The sequence below is a fragment of the Rhinolophus sinicus genome, chromosome 15 (assembly GCF_057876585.1).
Source record: "Rhinolophus sinicus isolate RSI-liver-muscle chromosome 15, RSI-T2T, whole genome shotgun sequence".
In the NCBI taxonomy this organism is placed as follows: Eukaryota; Metazoa; Chordata; class Mammalia; order Chiroptera; family Rhinolophidae; genus Rhinolophus; species Rhinolophus sinicus.
Window position 1 is genome coordinate 22,710,594 of NC_142515.1, and position 16,389 is coordinate 22,726,982.

At 37.7% G+C, this 16,389-nt stretch overlaps 1 protein-coding gene across 3 annotated transcripts in view; it reads left to right on the forward strand.

Annotated features, from left to right (window-relative positions):
• Window positions 1–16,389, forward strand: part of ARMH3 (armadillo like helical domain containing 3) — a 143,042-nt gene that overhangs the window by 71,461 nt on the left and 55,192 nt on the right. For all 3 annotated transcript variants that reach the window (XR_002136765.3, XM_019724983.3, XM_088791876.1), the window contains one exon: window positions 6,258–6,333. Coding sequence is in view for 2 of the 3 variants with exons in the window: in XM_019724983.3 (XP_019580542.1) it covers window positions 6,258–6,333 (76 nt within the window). In the remaining variant the exon portion in view is untranslated. The remainder of the gene's footprint in view (window positions 1–6,257; window positions 6,334–16,389) is intronic.

Below are 16,389 nucleotides of genomic sequence, written 5' to 3' on the forward strand. Positions count from 1 at the left end.
AGGAGCTAGGAAGTCTTCGTGAAGGCAGACTTCCCATTGGCCAGTATGCTCAGTGTACCTCATCTACCTGGTTTACCAACATCCTGGCTTTCAAGAATGTAGAATTTTCTGAGGGTGAAGAGCTGCCCTAGAGGCTTTGCATCCATTAATAAATGAATAAAGATGTCTTTCAATGAGGAAAGGAAAGGAGTGAGGGAGAAGCCTGTCATACCTGTGTAACTGGGCTGTGTACACAGTCAAATGAGATAAGCCCTTGTAGCTAGAGCAACAAGATAAAAGCGGATATCTGGGAATGCTCAAATCTGCCAAGAGTATTAAAATGTTAACCAGGAGAACACAGATAGGAAAGTGAAAAATTTCACTAAATGAAATACAACAAATGGAGATAGCATGTTTTAGTACTCTCTATTTTGTATAAACTGATGAAACTTCTGGTGGAAAAAACATTTTTTCAAATCAAGTTTTTTGAGGTATATTTTTCATATATAGTAAAATTCACTTTTTAATATATAATTCTGAGTTTTGACAAATGCATACAGAAGTGTAATTATTAGGTTGGTGCAAAAGTAATTGCGGTTTAAAAGGTTAAAAACAATTGCAAAAACCATAATTACTTTTGCACCAACCTAATATAAAAATGCAAGATATACAAGAGTTTCATTATCCCCAAAATTTTTCTTGTGCTCCTGTGAGGTCAACTCTTCACCCACCCTCACCCCTAGCAACCACTGATTTGTTCCCTGTCCACACAATTTGGTCTTTTCTTAAAAAAAAAAAAAAAAAAAAATTACACACACAAAATATATAGATAGATACAGTAGTTAGATATAGATGGGATCATATAGTCTTTTGAATCTGGCTTCTTTTCCTTAGTATTCATTTGAAATTCATCCATATCGATCATCAGTAGTTCATTCCTTTTTGCTTTGGAATAGTATTCCATTGTAGGAATATGCCATCTTTGATTATTATTTATCAGTTGAAGGATATTTGGGAGGTTTCCAGTTTTTAGTAATTATAAATAAAGCCCCTATAAACATTCTTGTCCAGGGTTTTTTGTGAACACAAGTTTTCATTTCACTTGGTTACATACCTATGAATGAGATTTTTGGATATTTGGTAAGTATATGTTTAACTTTGTAAGAAACTACCAACTGTTTTCCAAAGTGGGTGTACTATTTTGCATTTCCTTCAGCAATATGCAAGAGTTGTAGTTGCTCCATATCCTAGCCAGCAGGTTTTTTGATCACTTGGTTAAGGAAGAGTTCGCAGCATTTCTCCTCTGCAGAATTGTTTTTTTCTCTCCCTTTCCATACTTTATTCTTTGGAAGCAAGTCAATAAATGCAGCCAACACTGAAGTTGGTATTGGGGATGGATGTGGGGAGGTTAAGCTTCACCTCCTTGAGGTGAGAGTATCTATATAAATTATTTAGAATTCTTCTATAAGGAGAACTGGGTTGTTTGTTTTCTTATTTATTTATTAGTTTTTATTGGGGGAATATTGAGGAACAGTGTGTTTTTCCAGGACCCATCAGTTGTTGTCCTTCAATCTAGTTGTGGAGGGCGCAGCTCAGCTCCAAGTCCAGTTGCCGTTTTCAATCTTAGTTGCAGGGGGCGCAGCCCATCATCTCGTGCGGGAATTGAACCGGCAACCTTATTGTTAAGAGCTCACGCTCTAACCTACTGAGCCATCCGGCCACCCCTGTTTTCTTATTTTTGAAATGTAAGATTTCTTTGTATATTTTGCACACTAGTCCTTTATCAGATATGTGTACTGCGAATATTTTCTCCCACATTGTAGCTTGTATTTTCATTTTCTTTCTTTTTTTTTAAAAGATTTTATTGGGGAGGGGGAACAGGACTTTATTGGGGAACAGTATGTACTTCCAGGACTTTTTTCCAACTCAAGTTGTTGTTGTCCTTTCAATTTCCATCTTAGTTGTGGAGGGTGCCGTTTAGCTACAAGTTGTTGTCATTTTCAGTCTTAGTTGTGGAGGGCGCAGCTCAGCTCCAGGTCCAGTTGCCGTTGCTAGTTGGGGGGGGGGGGTGTCCAGCCCACCATCCCTTTGTGGGAGTCGAACCGGCAACCTTGTGGTTGAGAGGACACGCTTCAACCAACTGAGCCATCTGGGAGGCAGCTCAGCTCAAGGTGCCGTGTTCAATCTTAGTTGCAGGGGGCAGAGCCCACCATCCCTTGCAGGACTTGAGTTGAACCGGCCACCTTGTGGTTGAGAGCCCACTGGCCCATGTGGGAATAGAACCGGCAGCCTTCAGAGTTATGAGCATGGAGCTCTAACCACCTGAGCCACCGGGCCGGCCCCTGTTATTTTCTTAAGATTGAAATTTAGGTCATTGATATGAGAACTTTTTTTAAAAATATAAATATTTAGTGCTGTAAATTTCCCTCTAAGTCCTACTTTAGCTGCAGCTCACAGATTTTTGTGTTATGTTTTCATTGTCATTCAGGTTCAACATATTTCTGATTTCTCTTATGATTTCTTCTTTCATCTTTCAGTTGTTTCAAACTGTGTTGTTTAATTTCAAAATATTTAGGGATTTTTCTTTTTTTTAGATATCTTTCTGTTAGTAATTTCTGGTTTAATTCTGTTTTGATTCGAGGATGTTCTTTGTGTGATTTCAGTCCTTTGAAATTTACTGAGACTTGTTTTATGGTCCAGAATACGGTCCATCCTGGTAAATGTTCCCTAGGCACTTGTATTGTGATCTTGCAGTACAGTGTTCTGTAAGTTTCTGTCTAGTCAACTTGTTTGATAATGTTCTCTGTTTTCACAGATTTTTCTGTCTACGAGTACTTATTCTAAAGGGACAGAGAAGACTGTTGAAATCTCTAACTGTAATTGTAGGTTTGTCAATTTCTTCTTTCAGTTCTTTTACTTTTTAGTTCATGTATTTTCTAGCTCAGCTGTTATGTGTGTACACATTTAGGATTACCATATCTTGGTGAATTTACCCGTTTATTATTGTGTAATGTCCCTCTGCATCCCTGGTAATATTCTTTGTTCTGAAATCTGTCTTGTCTGATATTAATATAGCCACTGTGACTTTCTTTTGATTAGTGTCTGCATGTCTTTTTCTATCCTTTTACTACTATTTATATCTTTAAAATTAAAGTGGCTGTCTTCTACAGAGCTCATAACTGGGTCTTGTTTGTTATCCAATTTGACAATCTCTGTCTCGTATTTGGTTTTTAAACCATATACATTTAATGTAATAACTGATATACTTTATTTTAGTTTTGCCATTTACTTTGTTTTCTCCCCCCAGTTTTTTTGTCCTTCCGTACCTCCTTTTCTGCTTTCTTTTGGATAACTTGAATATTTTTAACATTCCATTTTAATTTATCAGTTAGCTTTTGGTTTTATTTGTTTGTATATTTTTGGCAGTTGCTCTAGGATTATATTATACTTACCTTTCACAGTCTAGAGTTAATATTGTATCACTTCAATAAAATATAAAAACTTTTCTACTATATAGGATCCTTTAATAACCAATCGCCAAACTAATTTTGATCTTATAGTTGTCATATGTATGACATCTACATTAAAACATGCATTGAAAAACCCCACAGGACAATGCTGTTTTTGCTTGTGACAATCATCCATATGCTAAAGAACTTCAGAGGGAAAAATATATTTTTTTATTCACCTAGATATTTTCCATTTCTGTTGCTCTTTTTTTTTTTTTTTTTAAATTAGTTTCAGGTGTACTGAATAAATGTGCAAAGTAAACAAATAGTCTCAGAGATATAGAGGAAAAACTGATGGTTGCTCGATGGGAAGTGGGAGGGGATAAGGGTGAAGGGGAAAGGATTAGAAAGCACAAATTAGTAACTATAATCTTGCCATGGGGATATGAAAGACAGTTTGGGGAATATAATCAATAATGTTGTAAAGATTTGGTAGGGTGTCAGATGGACACATGTCTTATTAGGGAGACCACTCCATGGACGGTGTCGATGTCTGTCGCTCTTTTTATTCGTGGAGATTCAAATTTTCTTCTGGTATCATTTCTCTCAGTCTTAAGAATTTTCTTTAGCAGTTCTTTGTGTGAGCAGGCCTCCTGATAACAAGATATTTTTTTGTTTTACTACATTCCTAAAGGCTAATTTTGCTAGATATAGAATATTGAGTTGGTAGTTCTTATCTTGAAGTACTTTGAAGATGTTTTGTTCTTCTTTGTCTGGCTTCCATGGTTTCTGAAAGTAAATCTGTTGTCATTTGAGTCATTGTTCACATGTTTGTAATATGTTGTTTTTCTTCAGCTTTTTTTTAGGATTTGGTCCTTATCTTTAGCTTTCAGCAGTTTATGATATGTTTAGGCATGGTTTTTCTTTGAGTTTATCCTGTTTGGTTGGTGTTTGATGAGCTTTTTGAATCTCACCAAATTTGGGTGTTTTCAGCCATTCTATTTCGCAAATTTTTTTCTGCCCCAATGTCTTTCTCCTCTTCTTAGACTACAATAAATAAACATTAGACTTTTTGATATTGTCCCACAGGTCCCTGAGGCCCTATATGTTTTTCCCCACCATTTTTTTCTGTTCTTTATATTTAATGATTTCTATTGTTCTGTCTTTAGTTTCTCTGACTCCTGTGTCAATCTATTTTGTTATTAAGCCCATCTAGTGAATTTTTAATTTTACATAATATATATTTTACTTCTGAATTTTTAAATTGTTTCTCTCTTATAGTTTCAAGTCTTCTGTTGAGAAGTTCTGTCTTTCTGTGCATTCAAGTGTGTTTACCTTTATTCATGGAGCATAGTCATAACAGTTGCTTTAAAAAGTCTGATAATTTTAACATTTGTGTCATCTCAGTTATCTGAGTATCAGTTTTCTCATCTATAAAGGTATGCGTTTAATGTATCCATGGCATTAATTTATTGCAGTGAAGTCCACTGAATAGCAAGGACCTCCAACAGCAGCTGCCCCGAAACATAAATGATAACCATATTTTGAACTGTTTTTTCATTAAAAAATAAAGATAATTACCAATACTAAAGAAAAAGCAGGTGAAAAAATTTTTTAAATTTTATAATCTTTTCTAGTTTTACTACTGTTTTTTTCATAGTTGTATATTAGCCTGTATGTATGCAGAGTGTTATAGTTGTAATCATGTTATTCTTCTATTTTATTTTTTAAAACTATGTATCATAAAATATTTTCCTATTTTTAGTAATTTTATTAAGTCTATCTGTTTCTCTCTCTAGCTTAGTTAGTATGACTATAGTTGATTTAACCATTCTTTCTTTTCATGGAAATTATGGTTGTTTCCAGTTTTTGCTATTATTAAGTTTCTTTTAATGGCTGCATAGTATGTTATTTTTGTGTACCATAATTTACTACATATATGATTACCTTAGCTTGAGGCTTTTAGGGCATTTTGAAATCATTTTGTGTTTAAATTTGGCAGCTTTGTCCAGTTCCTCGCATATAGTAAACTGTCTACATATTTAGCTCTTATTAGCTATTTGTTCATAAAAACATGTACTTAGAGTGCCCACCATGTGCTTGTTCTTTCAAGGAGTGCTACTGGTTTGTCTCTTTTCTAAAATAGTCTAAGTGATGAAATGTGTGGCCCTGAAGCTCATAGCTAAAAGAGAACGTTCTACATTTCTGTCACCTCTCCTCCTGTGGGTAAATGTGGAAAAGAGAATGGAATGTGGTCAGAGAAGGAAGAATGTTCCTATTGATTCATGTTGCAGGTCGCACAATTAAGTCAGAGGAGCTAAAACAGGTTACTCCTTGGTTAAAACATGACCATCTTCTTTCTGGCAAGGTTATTTGTCCAGTTTGACTAAGCTTAGACCTTTAGGAGAAAGATAAATATGGAACAGGAGAGGATAGTTAACTCAGCCAACCAATTCCACTAAATCAATGCCAGCCATTAGGGAAATGATAAATGTAGTAGCCAGGTTACCCTCACATTACCTCAGTATAGATGGTAAATGAATACAAAAACTAAGTATGGAAACCAGTTAGCTGGAATTGGATAGAAGGGAACCCAGGGCAGAGGAGGAGTAGATAGTTTGATAGAAAGTACAAAGAAAGTTAGTGAAAGAAATTCCTGGTGAAAATAAGCCCCTATATTTTTCTCTAGCATGAGGACATTTTAAACAGAAGATTGGCACAGGCTCTGTTTGATTATTCTAGTAGTGCTCTGTGAGATGTGTCTTCATTCCTTATATTTGTGTTTTATACCAGGGGTTTGACAGATTTTTGTTCTTCCCTTCTGTGCAGTTCTGAGGCTTTCTACCAATGCAGGCCAGTGGAAAGAAGCAGCTAGCAAGGTGACCCACGCATTGGTTAATATCAGGTAAGGAATGAGAATTTCTTTCAGAGTTGCTTGCCTCATCCTGAGGTTTATTGTACCTTTCTAAATGGAGTGTGTTGGACACCACTACTATTTTAAGCCCTGCTATCTGTAGGAGTGGAGGAAGTTGTTGCTCTTGATCAAGAAAAGCAGGAGTGCACGAAACTTTCCTTTTGTTACGTTGAAATAGCTCACAGTGCTGTTCTGTGAATTTTCTTACCAAGAGATGGTCACAAGTCCTTTTCAGGAGTCTTTATTGCCAAAGTATTTCCTGTGTATAGGCCACTTGAAAGCTTTTCTCTGAAAATATTTTCTGCTGTTCTCAGTTCAAAGAATGACTCATGGTAATCTGGAACTTTGACGTTTTGCTTTACATGGCTCTTTCTATTTGTGGTAAATAGAGGCAAATGCAGCTTGTGGGGCTGCATTTAGGTTCCTTATGAAACAGCAAGGCATTTACAGAGTGCTGTATGTATTGGATAAAACAGTCATATGTGGAGTTGGTTTAGGGTCTGGAGGAAAAGACCACACACACTTACAGAAGTAAGCAGTTTGTAAATGGGGAGAATGTGCTTTCAGTGTTAGGAAACCTAACGCTGACTTTTCCTATATTCCTTGCTCCCTTTGTGCCTATCATTTTCCATTTTCTCAACAGTTATTAAATTGTTCTTGCAAACTATTGAAAAATTAACAATGAGTGGAAGAGGCAAACCCAGCAGATGGGGAAACTTGATTTAGCTCCAGATGTAAGCCTTGCCAGACATTCCCGGTATTAGTAATACATTTACAACTTGGTATAGATTCTAATGTGTGACAGAGCGGGGGTTCAGTGTTTGTTTCCGTATCTTTCTCTTTTTTTCAAGGTAAAATGTCCTCTTCCTACAGTGATTTACTACAGTGTTTGGCACATCAGGGAACACAAGGAAAAGTGTGAAATGTGTGTTGGGAGGGCTGGGATTGAGGGAGTGTGAGGGTGAGATGTGCTAACAAGATTGCACTGAAGGTTGATCTGCCTTACCTGACCCCAGAGACATTTTGTAGCAAACACAGTTTTATAAATCTCACAAATAAATGCATATCTGCACCTAGCAAATAAACCAGATACTGTAGTGAGGCCTTATGATAAATGTGATTTTCTGTAAGAATCAGGAATTACAAACTGCCTTCTTCCAAATATCCCTTTGTGACCCAAGGACAGTATGACAAATGTGGGTGTTTGCAAGAAGCACCAGATTCTGGGCTAGAGTATGAAGTACGTATGAGTATAATTTATGTTGTGTTTATTTATTCATGTATTTACTTTGGCTTTCCAGGCAGCTCCTTTTCATCTGGGACCTGTTTCCTCGATCCCATTTTTTTATGCTTGCTTTATCTCCTACTTTGTTGCTTTTCCTTCCAGTGGCTTCTGGCTTGGCTGCTGTCCTTATTATTTTAAGGAGCCACCAAATGGTTGATTTAAGCTCTTGGCCTGTCCTTTTTCTGAATAGTCCAGAAAGGATTCGGCTGAGTTTTGAGCAGATGCTCGTAACCGTGACCTCTTCCTTCCCTTTGCAAGTCTCTGTTAAGCCTGTACCTTCATTTTCATTCCCCAAACTCTTTTGATGAACTTGCTACAGAGAATAATTACATCATCTTCACTGCTGCTAATGAATTAGACTCTGAGTATGTGTCAAACGTATCAAAGATGCAGTCAGTTTTCTCAAGAGGTTAGTGGAAAGATGTGTTTGACTGTCACCACCAAGGCCAGATCAGGGGAAAATATTGGTGATGCTAAACCTGCAAAACTTTTACTTTTTTTCCTTTTTGACATTTATTTTCACTTAATAAGTTCTAAACTTTGTGTTGCTCTTTCATATACTGTTTTCTTCGATCATCAAATGCTATAGAGTATATTATAAACTTTTTAACAATACACTTTTACCAATGAAGAAACTGAGTCTTAAAGATATTGTGAATTGCAGAAAGTCCCACAAATGTCATGTGGCAAAGCTGAGAATTAATCATAGGTCTTCTAACTCCCAAATCTAGGGCTCTTTCTTCTATACCGTAATGCCTCCTATAGAGTTGCATCAAAGGCTTCTATGGAGGTGAACAGAAAACTCATCATGATGTGTTGAGAAGAGTGGGGAAATTTGAGTTAGAGAAACTAGATTTTTTGTTTTTGTCTCTCAATGTGTGACCTTGAGCAAGTTGTTTAGCCTCTCTGGACCTCTTTCCACTGTCTATAAAATGGAGGTCATGATGACATTAACTGTTTCACGAGGTTGTAAGAATTAGATGATGTGATATATGTGAAGGCACTTAGTAAACTATAAACTACTGGTCATTTCACTTAGCCTAATGTCTTTTAGGTTCATCCCTGTTGTAGCATGTGTCAGAATTTCCTTCTTTTTTAGGCTGAATAATATTCCATTTTATGTATATGCCACATTTTGTTGACTCATTCATCCATTGATGAAACCCCAAGTGAATGCTTTCACCTTTTGGTTTTTCTGGTTTGGATTATTTTTACATGGATAGTATGCAAATATCTGTTCAGGCCTTGCTTTTACTTCTTTTGGGCATATATACCCAGAAGTAGAATAGAGGGATCATTGGTAATTCTGTGTTTAATTTTTTGAGGAATTGCCCTACCTTTTTTCAAGTTCCGCATTTTGAGCCTTCCTTAGAATGTTTCCAAATATGAGGCTCGACAATTAAGTTCGCAAACTTGTTGCAATGATGTTGCTAACCGTTTTTGATATCAGAGGAATTATTCATTATGAATTTGTATCAACTGGACGAACAGTTAATCAAGTTTACTATTTGGAAGTGCTGAAAAGGCTGTATAAGAAAGTTAGATGACCCGAACTTTTTGCCAACAATTCATGGCTCTTGCATCACAGCAATGCACCAACTCACACAGCACTGTCTGTGAGGGAGTTTTTAGCCAGTAAACAAATAGCTGTATTGGAATACCCTCCCTACTCACCTGATCTGGCCTCCAATGACTTCTTTCTTTACCCGAAGATCAAAGAAATATTAAAAGGAAGACATTTTGATGACATTCAGGACATCAAGGGTAATACAATGACAGCTCTGATGGCCATTCCAGAAAAAGACTTCCAAAATTGCTTTGAAGGGTGGACTAGGCGCTGGCATCGGTTCATAGCTTCCCAAGGGGAGTACTTCGAAGGTGACCATAGTGATACTCAGTAATGAGGTAGTTATGTAGCACTTTCTCTGGCATGTGTTTGTGAACTTAATTGTCTGACCTCATATGTCTTCATTCGTCCCTTCTATAAAAGTTAAGGTGTTACCCTTCACCTTAAAAGATGTTTTGCTTTTCTTTGCTTGACTTTGATGCTTTGTGTAAGGGTGGTCCAAGGAGTTTTCTTTTCTCAGAGTTAGTATTTCTCAGCCGAGGGCAAAAGAGTGGTATGCCTAAAAAGTCTCTATTCCACTGTGCCAGCGGTAACGAGTGCTGCCTTTTTATGCTCTTGGCTTTTTTCTAAGAGCTTGTGTTGTACATCCATGACACTGCTAACTTTGAGTGGTTTAGAAAACAAGAGACTGTCAGAAAATCAGACCGGTGGGTCTCCCAGGGATACTATGAGCTATTTGGCCACCAACTTGATTATTAAGGATAGATTATATAAAGGCTTAGCAGTAAAATTGTGATGTATGCAACATTTACTTCTGTTGGTTATAAAGGTTATTTGTGCTTATCTCACACCTGGAAAGGATTTCTCAGACATAGTCACCTCTCCTATGGTATGTTCTTTGATAGCCATGGGAAGGGATTGGGTTGCATGTGAAATTTCAGACCCCAACAACTGGGAGGGCCTCTGAGATTGGTTTGCCCGTTGATGACTACAAGTTATGTCTATGGGATCTTCTGGAATGCAGTACATCTAATGGCAACCCTAACATAGTATCTCACCAGCAGGTGAAAGGCAGCAGAAAGGCTGCAGATCTTTCTGTTCTTTGGGGTTTAGATTGTGATAGTGAAAATTAAAAGTACTTCCACATGCTTAGAGGTCTAAATTTGCTCAAGTGTCAGTCTGTTTGCTTTTCACTTGTCTTTCGTGGCTTAGTCATGCTAGTTCTTTAATTGTCAAAGTTATTTGTGTTTAAACAATTTGTCTGTCTCTTCCTGTTTGATCCTTCAGAGAGATTCTTAAAATGCAGCTGCTTGGCAACTGCTATTTTTTTATTGGAACACCTGCTGTCGTTAATATACAGGGCCCTATGTTTGTTCCTCCCCATAGGGGGGTTGTCCCATTGCTTTGCCACAAGAAAAATAAAATGTATTGTATCTCCACCTTTAAAATTCCTCTTGGTATAATTGTTACTGCAGCTGCCTTTACAGATCCACTGGTCTACAAAGGAAAACTACTCTGAGGGGCCGTGTGCAGGGCTGGAGGAGAAAACATTTGGGAAGTTTTGCCATGGAGACTTTCGTGCTAAATATTTCCTGCCACTGTAGAAGGCTACCCCAGTGATGTCCTGTTCTTTAGGAAGATGTCTGTTGACTATTAACCTAATTAGTCAAAAGAGAAAAAGACAAATGTTAGACTAAAGTCTGACCTTCATCTGATCAAACAACTTTCAAGGTTAATAATTTGCAGCCGTTAATGAATCTCTTCAAGGTAACATCTTAATGCTTTTCACTTAATGAGCATTTTACTAGCTCCAAATTCACAATCTTCTTCTCTGGTAGCTCACAGAAATAGTGGCTGAATCACAGCAAATAGGTTTTTCTACTGATATGTAATGTCTTAAGTTGGATAAATTTTGAATTCTGTGGTTAATATATTAATTTTCCCCTTTATTGGGAGTGCATTAAGCTAAAATTTAGTTTTTCTTTTTTTTTGAATACTTTTTATTAGTTTCAGGTGTACAAAAACAACATAATGATTAGACATTTACGCCCCTTACAAAGTGATAACCCCAACAAATCTGCTACCCCTGACATCGTACATCGCTATTACAATACCATTGACTATATTCCCTATGCTGTACTTTACATCCCGTGACTATATATATGTGTGTATGTGTGTGTATATATATATACACATATATATATGGTTGACATTCAATATTATTTTATATTAGTTTCAGGTTAATTTTTCTTTGAGAATGATTTTTCAGATATTGCTAAGGTTAGTGACAAGCCTGGGGTTTGGAATGAGACTTGAATGCATTTCTTTGTCTCTTAATTGTTGACCTAGTGAGTTTGCCTCTTCTCCTGGTTTGCTCCATGGTCTTTTTGTTCCAATGCAAAGGTGATCCACTGCTACCCCCACTTCCTGCTTATGTAGCTGTTTTCCTTCACCCTTAGAAAACACTCCCTCCAAAAAAAAAATAGAGGAGGAGTAGGAGGTGGAGGAAATCTCTAAATGTACACTCTGCTGGGCAGGCTAAGGAATAAGAATAGTTCTCAGCAGCCTCTAGATAAGGGGGTTCATTGAGCATAACACCCTTTGGAGCAAGCTGTGCATCGAACTCTGAATGTCTCGAGAACCCCCAGGTGGTAATTAAAGAGAGTACACTCACTGTTGCTGGCCACAGAGTTAGGGTAGGGAAGGGAATATGAGGTTTCAGTCAGGCAAAGTCCCCCCAAAACCCTTCGCCCATACACCTGTTTGGATACAAAATTTGCCTCTTAGTCACAGTTATCTTATCAGAATGGATACTAATGAGTTGAGAGGAGGAGCAGTTTAATGCCAGGCACTTCAGCTTGTAACTTATGATGTAATTTACTTTGGTGAAAAGTAATACAGAGGGCCGGCCCGGTGGCTCAGGTGGTTGGAGCTCCATGCTACTAACTCCGAAGGCTGCCGGTTTGATTCCCACATGGGCCAGTGGGCTCTCAACCACAAGGTTGCCAGTTCAATCCTCGAGTCCAGCAGGGGATGGTGGCTGCGCCCCCTGCAACTAGCAATGGCAATTGGACCTGGAGCTGAGCTGCGCCCTCCACAACTAAGATTGAAAGGACAACAACTTGACTTGGAAAAAAGTCCTGGAAGTACACACTATTCCCCAATAAAATCCTGTTCCCATTCCCCAATAAAATCTTTAAAAAAAAAAAAAAATACAGACTAAAGCGATTGATTGAGCGGAGGCATTGGGCTGATGACTCTAGTAGCAGTAGGTACATGGACATAATCTTCTAGTCCAGCTGTCTGCTGTAACGCGGCAGACAGGCTCAGATTATCCCCCAGGTTAGAATTTGTCAGTAATGACCTTTCTTCTGTTAATCAGACCCACTTATCTCCCATTACAGAGGATAAACCGCATTATGCAGATTAAAACAAAGCATCAAAATGAGGCTGCTATAATATGGTTTCCCCAATGACTGGGAACATTACATATTATTCTAATAGTTGCTGTTCCCTAATCCCTTAAGACTACAGCTAGAAATGAAAAATCAAACACCGAATCCCCATGTGGCTAATCTTCGGTTTTGCCCTAACTTGGTTTATGCTGCAAAGTGAAGTTTTGCAATAGGTCATAACTGCGTCCTTTGATGCACAAAAGTTTTTAATTTTAATGAAGTCCAATTTACCTATTTTTTTCTTTTATTACCTGTGCTTTTGGTGTCGTATCCAAGAAATCATTGCCAAGGCTCTCCGTAGTGGGTTCCAGGTACCTACTCTGAGAATGTCCATGGAGGCCTCCCGGTGTGAGGCCTCACCTTTCTGTAAGGCTAGGGGTTTATAGGAATGTGAACAGTCAACTTGAGGAACCTTGTAATTGTGAAGTAGTTGGGAGAGATCTTATATATATCTAGTGACCTTAACTTTGAGTGTTTTTTGGGCAAACAATCAATCTTTTTGCTTGTTAATTACATCAATATTTGTCTCTTTTCTTAATGAATTATACCAAGTACTAACTTGAGCCTTTTGAAGTGACTTGGAGGGACTGCCTTTGTGGCTGAGCCAGGGATAATGGAGTAGCTGCTTCCTGGTGACTAGAGGTAATTAAGAGTCCCTGCGCCTTGGGGTGAGTTAGAAGGGCTTTGTTCTGTGCAGACAGTTGCAGATGAAATTGCTGAGAGCACTGGAGGAGAAATGTATGATTGGCAGTTTCCTCCAGAATGTTCTAGCCCTTGGTCCCACATGTGTGAGTGAATGGCCCCATGTGGCAGGAGACCAAATTTTCTCCTCTCTTAGGTCCACAGTCTCACAACATTTTTTGTTTCTGTAAATAAGTGTTTGCACAGCAAAGGCCTTTGATTTGCACTTGTCCCATTGGTAATTAACTGGATCTCCTACCTATAGTTTTATGGTGTGGTAAATTAACTTTAGGTTTTCAACTTAGCCATCATTTTTTATGGGTAACTGAGATGAGCCATCTGATGTATGCCCTTTATTCTGCTAATCTTTTAATCAGCAGGGCCTACCGTATGCTATTTCCAGTTTCTTTAGGTAAGCATCAAAAACCCGGGAAGAGAGCGAGAGAAAGAGAACAAATGAAGGGAAGTATGGTGTGCATGTTTGTGTAAGATAGATTTAGGATCCTTTTTTTTAGAAGCCTGTGGTTTTAGGAGCATTTCTTTATTTTGTCTCTTTCACTGCTTCTTTATCTTTACAACTGTTTCTAAATGGTAGGAGGTGAGACACAGATGGGCAGTCAAGGCGACCTAGAATTGCTGCTCTGTCTTAGTAGGTCGGAAGGAAAGGTATTTCCAGTTGATTTATTATATAATGGGATCATAGTGATGGGAAGGGGCCAGAGTCTACAGCAGTCTAACACCTGTCATTCCTGGGCTTTTGCTCTCGCCCAGCCATCTCTCCCCATCCTGCTTTTGCTGGTACAACTAACTACCCCTGGTCCTTTAAGGGATGTACTGCTCTCTAATTATTACTGATCCCAAGTTAAGAAAAAAAGTTTTTTTCACCTAAGAAAAGATTGATTTTTTTTTTTTCTTCAAAAGGAACTCTTTTTAGGAAGTGTAGACATTTAATCATGGCTTAGATCACAAACTGCTGGTTTCTAATTGTGACTTACAGAAAGCCTAGCCACGAATGGGATCAGTAGGTATAGTTGATTGAGGTCCCTAATTCCTTTCCCTTTTTCATCCCATATTTAGGGTATTTAAAGGAAATAGTCTTTTTAAACTATGGGCAGCTCATCTTATCCCTTATTTTTTCCTCTCTATTTATCTTTCCCAAAAGTCAGGCTGGAACTCTCGTTACATAACTCAGGTGTTCAAACCATGTTGAACAATAGACTGTGAATCTGCTAATGGGACAACGCCATTACTATTAGATAGCAATGTATTGTCCTATCAGCAAACCCAAACAGGCATTTCTTCAGCAGATGAAACTTTAGATTTCTTTGGGTTATTGTGAACAAAAGGAGAAGTGTTCTTGATTCCATAGGACCTTGACCACTCTAAATCCTCAAATTTATACCAGAATGGCTAAGGTACCATACCTTGTCTTTTCTATGGGACTTTGACATTGCACATTAGCAGTGCCTGAATCACAGAACTTTAAAAACTGAAAAAAATCTAAGCATCCATGTACCCTTGTCTCATTTCTAAAGCGATTAGGTGATGTCCAGTCTCTGTTTGTACACTTAGTAAAATAGTGCTTAATACTTAGGGTATATTCTATTCCATTTTTTAAGTGATGAGAATCTCTTTCTCATGTTGGAACTCTCCTCTTTATAACCTGAACCTGTTGATTCTATTTCTACCTTCAGATGCAAAACCAAAATTTTACTGTCTTCCACATGTGAATTTCTTCCAAGGTCTAACATATATACTACTGCCGTTCTGCAGGCAAACCATCCTTTCTTCCCTTAGTGGTTCTTCATATGCTATGATTTCACAATCTATGGCATACTTTGTCCTTTAGACTTATTCTAACTTCTCAGTTTACCTCCTCAAGCACAGTGTTAGGGTGTGCCTTGTACCGAAGAAGCATTCAGTAAATATTTATTGGATTGAATGACACCTGGAACTGGATCCAGATATAATCTGAGTGTCTTAGATTATAGGGAGACTATTAGCATGCAGGATATGGACATATTTCATTTGCAGCTTTGAATTACATTAGTTTTCCAGCAGCTGAATTGCATTGTTGTTTCATAACAAGCTTAGGTATCACTAAAACCTTCCAATCTGCTTAAAGTGACCTGCTATCAAGCTCTTTCCCATCCTGTAATTGTTCAGTTGATAGTGATCTTTGCTTTGTGTTGGTTTGTTGGTTTGTTGGTTTGTTTGTTTTAATGCTCCCTGCTTATTACAGACATTTTAAACAATGAAGAATAGTGCAAAGAACAAAGTAAAATAAGATCATCTAAAATTTCACCATTCAAAGATAGCTGCTATTACTGTTTCGGTGAATCTCCTGAACATCTCCACTTCATATTTTTCCTAAACTAACCTAAAGGAAACTCCAAATTCTTATTAAACGTATCTTGTTCATTGCAAACCATCATTCTAGTTTATCAAGATATTTATTTTTTGAGGCCTGATTATGTCATTCTATGTATTCGTTTTTCTTTGCAGCTTTGTATCGTCAGCACTTTTGATAGATATGCCTTCTAAATTTTTGTCCAGATGCTTTGATCTAATCCTGACTCTGCTACTGATTTGGTGGATGACTTGGGAATAATCTCTCCCCTTTCTGGGTTTTGCCTTGCTGCTGTTACATAAAATGGACTTGAAAACTGAAAAATATTCTGTACAAATCAACTGCAAAAGCTCTTTGTAAAGAATAAATTTATGAAGAAAAAACTGTGGGTGGGGAATCATCAGCCAAGGCCAGACTAGAAAAATAAAATCTTTTTATAGAGAAATCAGGGACAAACACCTTCATAGAATGGTTCAAGTCTTCCTCTATCCTCCTACTCTCCCAAAACCCCTCCAGAGAGGTTTACCAATTGAAACATTTAAAAAAGAAGAAAGATTTTAGCAAGCATTAGTTGTTCTTACGTTGAGAAATTAGAGAGGACATACAGGTAAAGAATAGTAAAGAGGTAGTTTGGGGTAGGGGTGGGTGAGAGAGCTTCCCTGAAAACGAAGCTGCTCTTCACTGTTTTCTCTTTTAATTAGTAGGAAAC